The 11795-nt window shown below is 43.6% G+C and overlaps 1 protein-coding gene across 1 annotated transcript; it reads left to right on the top strand.

The window, feature by feature from the left end:
- The first annotated feature begins 4169 nt into the window (after positions 1–4169).
- LOC132863371 (uncharacterized) lies at positions 4170–10529 on the top strand. The gene is made up of 6 exons (XM_060896154.1): positions 4170–4279; positions 7679–8119; positions 8278–8575; positions 9016–9258; positions 9402–10007; positions 10287–10529. The coding sequence occupies exons 3-6, from the start codon at positions 8297–8299 to the stop codon at positions 10383–10385; spliced, it is 1227 nt and encodes a 408-aa protein (XP_060752137.1). The 5' UTR covers positions 4170–4279; positions 7679–8119; positions 8278–8296; the 3' UTR covers positions 10386–10529.
- Positions 10530–11795: the final 1266 nt, after the last annotated feature.

Genomic DNA, 11795 nt, shown 5'->3' on the forward strand with positions numbered 1-11795 from the left:
CGAAACCCCTGGAATTTAGTGAATGCCGGAGGTGTGCAGGGTATGAGACTGAGGCGGGGGTGGGGCTCCACACGACAGGGGGCAGGGCTCCACACGACAGGGATGTTTGCGTAAACAAGATCCAGCGTGTTCTTTTTCTAACTTCGCTCAGTGTTTCACTATGGGAATTGCTTTGGGCGTGACCAACTACGGAAGCTCTTATGACACCACGTCTGTCTTTGAGACAGTTCGACCTGCAACCAGGCTCTGCCCTGCCTATATCAGCCAAGTCGACCCCTGTCTACGTCATTCGCGCTTTCTTCCTGTGGGAGACTGCAGAAAGCTCTCTCAGTGCATCCCGACTTGCTGATCTCGCTTAACTGTTCAATAGACGGACCGTCATTGGATTCCGTCGCCGAACGCGACATCAGTAGAGAGATTGTGGTGAGTGACAACCCTAAATTTGGAATAGCGTCCGCGTCGTGGCGAGCTATTCTGATCTCCTGCTGCGCATTTAGTTACAGCGGTAGGAAACATCTAATTTGCTTCGGTTTACGCGTCAAGGCGGACCTATCGAAGGTTTCATCCAAAGTCTAACAGGCTAACGTGTTGTGACGAGTCTTTGGGCATGAGTCGAAGACTAAGGAGGCTGCATCCCGCCCTTGTCCATCATCATTTGGAGCTACTATCTCGGGCAGGGACCCTCATCATATGTGCATAGTGTGTATGGGCCCGAAGCACACTCAGACGTCGCTAGCAGACCCGCAGACATGCGCTCACTGTGCGTCATTGCCCTTGAAAATCTTGGAAAGGAGGCTGAAAGTGTCGGTAGCTAACCAGCAGGACCCTTGCCTGTCTGAAGCTGCCTCGACAGCTACGGCCCATCTGCCGCGAGCTAGCAAGAGCTGGGCAGACATGATGGAAGCCGAATTCCCGGACATGCCTCCTTGGTTCGATGGCCTGCTCATGCAGGTGGATGACGAACTGGGGGACGAGGACACAGATGGCGATGCTAACTCTGACCTCCTCGATCTGGGCATGGACAACGAAGAGGAGGAAGACAATTCCCCCTTCCCAGTCCAACAGTCTAGACCACCTAGCACGACCGCTTCGGCCCCCCCTGCTGACAGCAGCCTGCACGAGTTGTGCAAACGGGCCGTGGCGAAGCTGGGCCTAGCCTGGCCAGCCGCCAAAGCTGCCGAAGGAGCCGTGAGAGACCTTTATGATGGGAAAAGGCTGCCGCCGACCCACTCGGCAGCGAGACAGCTCCTGCCTGCCGTGCCTGCGTGCATGAAGGAGATGTCTCAATATTGGTCTAGCCCCTTTAAGAGCAAGCTCCCCACCAAGGGACACTCGATGTTGGAGATTCAAGGGATGGAGGAGCTGGGGTTGGTCAGACCCCCAGCAGTGGAGCCTTCAGTGGCTTATCACCTCCATCCGAATCGACAATCTGTTTCCTCCTCATCGCAGTTTTCACTGCCGAGTAAGATGGACCGTTTGACCGCCGCAACCTTTCAGAGGATGTACAAATACGTGGGGCAGTCCGTATGCTCGCTGAATGCTGTGACTTTACTGTCAGCATATCAAGCGGAGATTTTGGAGGAGATGGGGCGGCAGTTGGACTCAGGTGTACCGAACCCGGCACTCTGGGACAAAATCTGTGTCGTGAACGACCTAATTTTGCACTCTTCACGCGGTGGGGTTCAGGGCTGCGGCCACGTAATGGGCCTGGCCGTGTCAGGTGAGAGAGCGCTGTGGTTAAACCTGTCAGGCCTGGGCGACGCTCAGAAAGCGGAGGTGATGGATGCCCCTTACGACCCGACTAAGGGTCTATTCGGGCCCACTCTCGAGAAAATGAGAGAAACCAGCACCCTCAGAAAACAGGAGGATGAGGCTTTTCACCTCTGTTTGCCACGCAAGCAGGCGGCACGACCACCCTCTCAGCCGACACGGCATGGCTTCGCAGCAGCCGAAGCATCAAGAGGGAGGCCGATGACCGCGAGAGCTGTGAGACCTGCTCACAGCGGACAAGTCGGCCAGTGACCGCGTCCGGATGGCTCCGGACCTTGGGGAAAGCAATTTGCGGCCGCGGCGGCTAAGAACCGTCCGCCCCACCCTGAGGAAAGGAAGAAAAAGCATGCGACCTGACACACAGGTTTTCCAATGTCCTTTTTTTAGTGTTTTTGAAGAATGGTGTGGGCGGAGAGTGATTATCCCTTTTCAGTGCTCTGTTAGGGATATATTATGCTTCCTCCAAGATCTGCTTGATAAAAGGAAGGCTTTCTCCACCATTAAGGTGTACCTGGCAGCTATTTCAGCCTGCCTTGTAGGTTTTGGTGAAAAGTTGGCAGGCCAGCACCCTTTAATAAGTCGTTTTATGAAGGGGCGCCGCATACGGCTGGTGTCTAGGCAGATGGTTCATTCATGGGATCTGCCCATCGTCTTAAGCCTTGTCTCAACATCCATTTGAGCCGATAGAGGCGGTGAGTCTTAAGTATCTCTCTCTTAAGACAGCACTGCTCCTGGCTTTGGTGACAGCCAAGCGTGTGAGTGATTTACATGCTTTGTTGGTTAGCCCGTCTTGCTTACAATTCACTCCGGGGCTCACTAAAGTTTCTTTTCGTCCTAACCCTGCTTTCGTGCCTAAGGTTTTGGAATCGGCATATAGGTGCCCGTCTCCTGAACTGCCGGATTTTCATCCTCCTCCGTTTTCTTCTCCGGAGGAGCAGAAACTTAATACATTATGCCGGTGCGGGCTCTTCAGGCATATGTGGACAGCTGGTTTCAGAACTTGTGACCAGCTGTTTGTGTCTTGGGCTACTCCTCACACAGGGAAGCCGTTATCTCGGCAGTGGCTATCCCACTGGATTGTGGAGGCGATATCTGTGGCTTATGGTTGCAGGGGTCTTCAGCCCCCTAAGGGTTTGAGAGCCCACTCCACTAGGGGTATGGCCACATCGTGGGCTTTACTCAGAGGAGTTTCTGTTCTGGACATTTGCTTGGCGGCGAGTTGGGCAACGATGCATACGTTTGTGCGATTCTATAGGCTAGATGTTTCAGAGCCGTTCTTAGCACACGCAGTGCTGGGAGCCGGTACTACTGTACCCATTTGGAAACAGTAATATGAGTGCAATCCGGGAGCTGTCTATATCTCCCATAGTGAAACACCGAGCGAAGTTAGAAAAAGAACTTTGGGTTACTTAACGTAACCCCCGGTTCTTTGATAACAGAGGTGTTTCACCAGCACTTCCCTCCTTGCACTTGGATGGGAAGAAATCTCGTTATGACATAGATAGGGGTCAACCTGGCTGATATAGGCAGGGCAGAGCCTGGTCGCAGTTTGACCTGTCTGTCAAAGACAGACGTGGTGTCATAAGAGCTTCCGTAGTTGGTCACGCCCAAAGCGATTCCCATAGTGAAACACCTCACTCTGTTATCAAAGAACCGGGGATTTCGTTAAGTAACCCAAAGTTTTCTCCTCTCGTTACAAAGTCCACATACTGACGGAATTTAGGCAGCAATTACTTGAGATTTGTGTGATTGAAATCTCCGGCGATGATAAACAGTCCGTCAGGGTGAAAATTCTGCAGATCGCTAATAGCCCCATAGAGTTCACATAGAGCCTCTTTAGCACTAGCGCTGGGGGTGGGGGGATGGGGAATGTGAACTCTGATAATATAAACAGTGGTGAATTCACGTGTTACTGTGTGTTACTGCGTGCTGCTGCTTATTAAAGGATATAAATTGATTAATGTCCTTGTAATTGACTGTGCCAGACATCAGCTTTTAAAAAAATGTAAAAATATGAAATACAACTAAATAAAATGTAGAATAGATTAAAAAGTCTACACAACTAAAATGAAATAAAGTGGTTGTTGTGAAAGGGTTGGAGTGAAAGTGGTGGCTGAGCTGATCTTTCCTGTCCTGATAGCTGACTGTATTAATGTCAATATGACAAAGAAATCAAAAAGCAGCACTAGTGGACACTAGCGGTTCTGGGGGGCGGAGGGGTCCAGTGCCCCTGTGACAACAAGCTTGCACCCCCTTGTGGCCCCCCAAATGTGGAGTGTAAAATAATTTTCATAAAACTGTTTTTTTGCGATCGTTGTTTTTTACATCCGTTATTAAACAGTGGCAACGCGGAACAGAAATGTAACCCACATTTTCTAGAGGGACTGCTTAAAGCGGAACACAACAGTATCGTAGAACATTCATCTGCAGGTTTTTTCTACTCAGAAGTTGGTGAAGTTTTGCGCGAATATTATAGTTGAAGACTTCAAGCAAAGAAGAAAATATAGAGGTGAGTAAAGTTGTTAATATGTTGTATTTGTATTAAATGCATTACAGAAGTAATGTATATGTAAATGCATAACGTTAGATCAGCTAATCTCACTTAAGTAAAGTTGGCCGCATATTCACAGATTGGAGTTTCCCGAGTCAATAACTCCTGAGCTAAACGCTCTTTTTACACAAATAACACCTCTTTTTTTATAGTAGTAATGTAGAGAGGCCGCTACAAACAATTTTCCTCAAAATCACTTTTGGACAAAATACACAAGTCTCTATGTGCGAACGACTGCGAGACAGATTCCAAGGGACCGTCTGCAAAGTGCAAAACCGAATACTGTTCGAAACTGAAAAGCGAATACTAAAAAATTGTGATGGGAAGTTCGGTTCTTTTCTGCGAACCGGTTCTTTCGGACAGTTCGATTTAATGAACCAGTTCAAAAATCCAGTTCACCAGTTCTTTTACATCCTGACGTAATGACGCAAATTCCATCATCCCGCTGCCGGCAGAAATTAATACAATCAATTTAACACACTCGAAAAGTTCTTTGTAATCATAACTTTAGTTGAATACGTTTCTTACATTTAAGTTTTGCAACTAAAACACCCAGTACATGCATTGATGTGCAAACGTGGATGTTTTACGTGTCTTAAAGATATAAAGTTAATAAACTAATCTTCATCAACTTACAAAAAGCGGCATATAAAAATACAGACTAACCTGCACAACAGTCAATAGTGAAATTAACTGACATATATTGAGTGAACAGTTGTGTGATTTTTATTTTTTATTTTTATAAAAATGTTTAATAACCTATGACTAGTTACTATGCATATCCCAATATGTATAATTTGCTCTGAAGGTTCACGCATGCGCAGTATCAACAGCTAATCGGTTCTCAGTATGTCGGACGCGTCCGAAACAAACAGTTCTCAGTTCAGTGTACTGATGATTCGCTGTATCAGTTCAGTGATTCAAGCATGCGCAGTAACAACAGCTCATCGATTCTCAGTATGTCGGACGCGTCCGAAACAAACAGTTCTCAGTTCAGTGTACTGATGATTCGCTGCATCAGTTCAGTGATTCAAGCATGCGCAGTAACAACAGCTCATCGATTCTCGGACGCGTCCGAAATAAGCAGTATTCAGTTCTGTATTGATGATTCGCTGTATCGGTTCAGTAATTCACGCATGCGCAGTATCAACAGCTCGAGCTCACAGTTCTCTCAGCACAACATGTCTCAGTTCAGTGTACAGTTACATATACTCCGGGATATTAGTTTATTAGTTTATTTAGAGACAAACGACGGCCGATAAACAGGAAGTCATTAATTTCCTATGGAGAGTCGCAAAGGCGCTGCGTGAGGTGCCGACCATCTGCCGATCCGTAATTTTCGGATCCGTTTAAGCGTTGGATCTGTCAAAAAATTTGAACTTTTGCGACTACACCGCACAATAGAATAGACCCCCGTATAACAGAACGACTAATCATACATAGTATTAGATATGCTCGCTTACGCGTTTTTGGAAAGTAATAAATGAATGGATAGATAAATAAATAATCAAATAATTATAGAGAAAGAGAAAAATATGTGGAGATTTATGACGTAAACTGGTACAACGAACACAGGTTCCGGCATGGTGGAGTCGGGGTTGGAGGAGGGAGTTTAGATCGCGGCAGCAGCGAAGCGCTAGAGCGGCTCTATGAATGGGAATTTAAATGGTCGGGTAATATGGAGGTCGTAACCGGATTGGTGCGCGTCGTGGACAGCTGATTAACAGCTGATGCACGCTTGACGACGTGGCCTGCCTGAACTAACGTGATGCTTGATTTAAGTTCGTTAATTTTAGTGAAGTTTAGTTAAGTTCCATTTAAGTGTAAAGTAGCATTAAGAGTGTACAGTAGCGAGTAAGTGAACGAAAGCGAAAGTGTACGTACGAGACAAAATTCCTCCTGTTTAATCCTCCCTCAACACCTCCGTGCGCATCTTCCGTAAAGTAAAAACAGTTTATTTTTTTAACATTCTCTTTTATTACTGTATGTTTTTATACAATATTTGTCATTTATAATTACAGGTACTGTACATTTTTCATATTCAAAACACATAAACAAAACAACTGGAGTGGAATTTTGCGAGCTGGGACGGATTAATAGGATTTCAATTCATTTAAATGGGGAAAATTGTTTTGAGATACGAGCAATTTGAGATACGAGCAAAGTCACAGAACGAATTAAACTCGTATCTCGAGGCATCACTGTATTAGTTTTTTAGAGTCGGTCCGACTGTCAGGCATGACCGAAAGTGAGAAAGTGAGTGAAAGTAACTTAAGTAACTTGTGGATCAGCGCTGACTCAAGACGCGAACTGTTTAGAATGAATCAGTCCGATTTGGTGAACCGGTTCATCCAGTTCACTGAAAAGAACTGGTTCAAAAGAACGATTCGTTCACGAACTGGCCATCACTACTAAAAACAGTCAATAGCTTCACTGTAATACACTGTATTGTCACCAAATTCAGCTCACACATCACTAATGTCCTGATAGTTCTTGGGAACTCTGATGGGGGACCGGATGACAGATTGAGCAATTTGGGTGTTCTAAGTATCGAGTCAAGGAGGGTAAAGGCCTTAAATCTAGATTATCATATCTATATAATTTATCATAGATTATCATGTATATACATATATAATTATATTTACTAGCTATTTTATCACAAAAATTAGAGCGAGGCCTCTTGGGGCTGAGCCGCTCATGTCTTAAAATACTAGTCGGGACATTTTCAATATAAAAGAATTATTGTCATGTTGTGTTGTGGTTTTGGACATAAACATATGGTTACATATGTTAGTAGTGTAGTGTATAACACGAAAGGGTGCTATAGGATGAGTCATGGATCCGGAACACAATGACTACTCATCACCGTTTACATTTAAATTGTTGACATTTGAATTCAAACACAGTGGTCGAACTTCATCGAGCGAGAGATTATTTGGAGAGACTTTTACTATTCACAATTTACACAGCATATTTTATTCAGTCAACACACAACTAACTTTTTAAACAACACACTACATTTTCACAAATTTTTTTTAAACGGGGCACGTCACACCACCAAGTTTGGAAAATGGTAAGTTTCCTGATTTATTACTTTGCTGATTAGTAAATTTAATCATCAGGATCCATTTTATTTAAGCATTCTTACTGTCTAGATTATTTTTGAGATTATTTTAATATTCATTTACATTTATATTTATTTCATATTAAATTGTAAGACAAGTAGCGTATTGTATTAGGGAGCACTAAAGCCTTAGACATGTTTATTTAACACAGAAATGGAAGACACAGTATAATAAGTAATGCTTTTCTGAAAGAACCAGTTTCTCTAAAAGCCATATCTGTTTCTTCTTTCAGTTCCAGCCAGAAGAAACTGTGCACTATGTGCCTGCTATTTATTTTATACAGGGACTTCAAACATGTCCCTGTCAACGTCTACCCCGAAGTACAACCCTGGGTACCAAATTGTGTACTACCCCGAATACCAACCTGTGTACCAACCTGAGTACTACCCCGAGTACAAGCCTGAATACTACCCTGTGTACACTACCCCGAATACCAACCTGTGTACTACCCTGAATGCAACCCTGTGTACCAACCTGAGTACTACCCCGAGTACAAGCCTGAATACTGCCCTGTGTACTACCCCTAGTACGGCCCTGAGTACTACCAGTTCCTGCCACCCGACTTCTACCCCCAGCCCCTAAGGGTGGAGACGGTTGAAGAAGACTGCTTCCTCCCAACCCCAAAGCCTCCTGCAACCACCAGCCAATTTTGCCTGAAAGGAAGTGCACACTGGTAAGAAATCAAAAAAGCACTACATTTACTTGTTTTTATAATGATGTTTTCACATATTAACATGATTTGGTTTCACATGATTTCACATACACAGACATTTAGCACCTAACCTATCTCTAGGAGATTCACAATTTAACTCCAACTTGTATCTTCTACAGATTACAAATCAGAACCCCAATGTTGGTGGCCGAGACATTATGGTCAACAAACTTCTGGGAGGAACGGCTGTGTAACCACCCAAACCTGTGCCTCCTGTGTCTCGAACATGTGTCTCCACCCAAACCTACATCTCCCCATGAACATGTGTCTCCACCCAAACCTACACCTCCCCCTGAACATGTGTCTCCACCCAAACCTGTGCCTCCACCTGAGACCATGTCACAACCCGAACCTGCATCTCCCCCTGAGACCATGTCACAACCGGAGCCTGTGCAGACAGATACTGCAAACACAAAGGTACAGCATTAAAGTCTGTCTGCAGATCACAGACTTGAGAAGACATGCCTTTGTGTCCCTATATGGACATGGGGACATGCCGCTAATGTGATCTGATTATCATGAAGCTAGTGAACTTGATCTACAGGATCCATTTTATTTAAGCATTCATACTGTCTAGTTTAATATTAAGTTTATTTTAATATTCATTTACATTTATATTTATTTCATATTAAATTGTAAGACAAGTAGCGTATTGTCTTAGGGAGCACTAAAGCCTTAGACATGATGATTTAACACAGAAATGGAAGACACAGTATAATAAGTAATGCATCCAGGCCTGTTTCTGAAGAGAAATGTCATTATTTTCATCAGTAAGCCGCAGTATGAACCTGTTCATTTCTTTTTGTTTTTCTGAAACAATCAGTTTCTCTAAAAGCCATATCTGTTTCTTCTTTCAGTTCCAGCCAGAAGAAACTGTGCACTATGTGCCTGCTACTAAAACACCTGACTTAGAAAATGTCCCTGACAACCTCTACATCGAGTACAACCCTATGTACTACACCGAGTACTACCAGTTCCTGCCCCTCGAATTCTACCCCAAACCCCTAAAGGTGGAGACTGTTGAAGAAGACTGCTTCCTCCCATCTCCACAGTCTCCTCACAACCACCAGCCAATTCTGCCCGAAAGGAAGCGCACACTGGTAAGAAATCAAAAAAGCACTACAGTAAAAATACTTAAGGTTTTTACAATGGTGTTTTCACATATTAACTCTAGACATTTAGCACCTAGATTCTAGAATCTCTAGGAGATTCACAATTTAACTCCAAATTGTATTTTCTACAGATTAAAAATCAGGACCCCAATGATGGTGGCCGAGACATTATGGTCAACAAACTTCTGGGAGGAATGGCCATGTATCCAACCGAGAGCGCGTTTCCACCCGAGAACGTGTCTGTACCCCAACATGTGTCTCCACCTGAATCTGCATCTCTGCTCAAACCTGTGTCTCCACCCAAACCTGCATCTCCCCCTGAACCTGTGTCTCCACCCGAACCTGCATCTCCCCCTGAACATGTGTCTCCACCCGAACCTGCATCTCCCCCTGAACCTGTGTCTCCACCCGAACCTGCATCTCCCCCTGAACCTGTCTCTCCACCCGAACCTGCATCTCCCCCTGAACATGTGTCTCCACCCGAACCTGCATCTCCCCCTGAACCTGTGTCTCCACCCGAACCTGCATCTCCCCCTGAACCTGTGTCTCCACCCGAACCTGCATCTCCCCCTGAACCTGTGTCTCCACCCGAACCTGCATCTCCCCCTGAACCTGTGTCTCCACCCGAACCTGCATCTCCCCCTGAACCTGTGTCTCCACCCGAACCTGCATCTCCCCCTGAACCTGTGTCTCCACCTAAACCTGCATCTCCACCCGAACCTGTGCCTCCACCTAAGGTGAACTACTAATCCCTTTCAGTTTCTGCCTTTTTCAATACAATGTGTTCACTTCCCCTTACTCTGTCTTTTAGGATACACTGTACACTGTATTTTATATAGCTGCTGTCTGAAATGACTTTTATCAGCATAGATATAGATAAGAAGTTTATATGGGTTTATATGGGTTCAATCACAGTTCCCTGATACTAACACAGCATAGCTGTTCTGTTTTATATATATTATAATCTGCTCATTGTTATAATGCTCATTGTTTGCTTTCTCTATCTCCTTGTACAGCTTATAAAGGCTAAAGGATATGGATATATAACATATTCCTCTGAATCTGAAGCCAAAAAAGGTTGTCGAAACGGGCCTGCTGAATATTTCTCTGTATAAAACAAAAATGGAACTAGCAGAGGACAAGATGAGACGCGGCTGGAAAAGAAGCACATGGCAGTTTTATAACAAAGACTCGAAGTGGGTCTGGCCAAGGACATGAACCTTAATAAGACTGAATAAAATTACACCTTCCAAATGTTTCACAAATGGTCTGAGTTTTTAATCACACTAAATAAATGTTGGTAAATACCTCACACAGCAGCAGCAGTTAAAGTGCTGTAAAATAATCAGCTCTAAAATTCCACCTCAGTAAAATAGAATTAGAATTTAATAACTGAACATCATTAAAACCTCAGTTATGAACTATGTAATAACTGATGAACAGTAAATATATAGATAGAAATACAGATCATGTTTGTAACAGTAAAGTGATCAGAGAATCTCACAGTAGAACACGTGAGAGTCGGAACACATGAGAGATTTTATTTATTGGTGTACAAGTTTAAAAAACAGTCATTTTTATATATTTAACAAAGGACATGTCTGCTGCATCACCTGTCACCAATCTGACTCGTATCACTCCTGAGTTCTGCTTTCTTTTTTAACTTGCTGAGTTCCTGTGCACGTTCTCCACAATGTTCGTATGGGTTTCCTCCAAGTTCTCTGGTTTCTTTATACATCCCAAAAAACATGACACTCTTGCCTGTCTTCAAAACTTGAAAGCCCTGTAGTTCCTATAGTTTTAACATGGGTAGCAGATTCTGACACCTTAGAGGTACAGAATGATGATAAAATTTGAAGTCAGTGCCTTTGAGCTTAGCACGGTTGTTGGATTGAGTATTTCAGAACCTGCTGATATGCTGATCTCCTGTGATTTACACACTCTCTCCCATTCACATGTTTATGAAGATTAAATGCACAACTCACTGCATTTACACAAATGGCTCATCTTGCTTGTCCACCTCAGCAGGATTTGTAATTTTCCCTTGTGTATGATGTAAAACACTACAGCTTTACTTCACAGGCTCTAGAAACTATACTGTTACACTGTTAACCAAATCTGTTTACATTTGTTTTACACAGTCTGTGAGATGCCAATCATTTTACTGAATATTTTGTGTTCTATGCAAACTATTAATGCATTTTTAAACGTTCTTACAACAATAATTGTTTTGTTAGATGGAATAAAGTTCCTAAGTTTTGATTAAACTCCATCTCTCCACTAGAAGTCGCTATGATAGTTTGAAAGCCAAAAGGTCTTTTACCAAAACATCAAAGATACACAATTAATATCAATATTACATTCATAAAATGTTAAAAAAAAGAAAAACATTCATAATACAAGGCCATTGAATTGAAATCCACATCATTTATTGTTTAATGCACTATTTTGGGTCTATTATTATTTTTATTATTATTAGTAGTATTTTGAGCAAATGTGCATTTGCAGCTTTAGCTCTGTGCATT

Source organism: Tachysurus vachellii, chromosome 20 (assembly GCF_030014155.1).
Source record: "Tachysurus vachellii isolate PV-2020 chromosome 20, HZAU_Pvac_v1, whole genome shotgun sequence".
In the NCBI taxonomy this organism is placed as follows: Eukaryota; Metazoa; Chordata; class Actinopteri; order Siluriformes; family Bagridae; genus Tachysurus; species Tachysurus vachellii.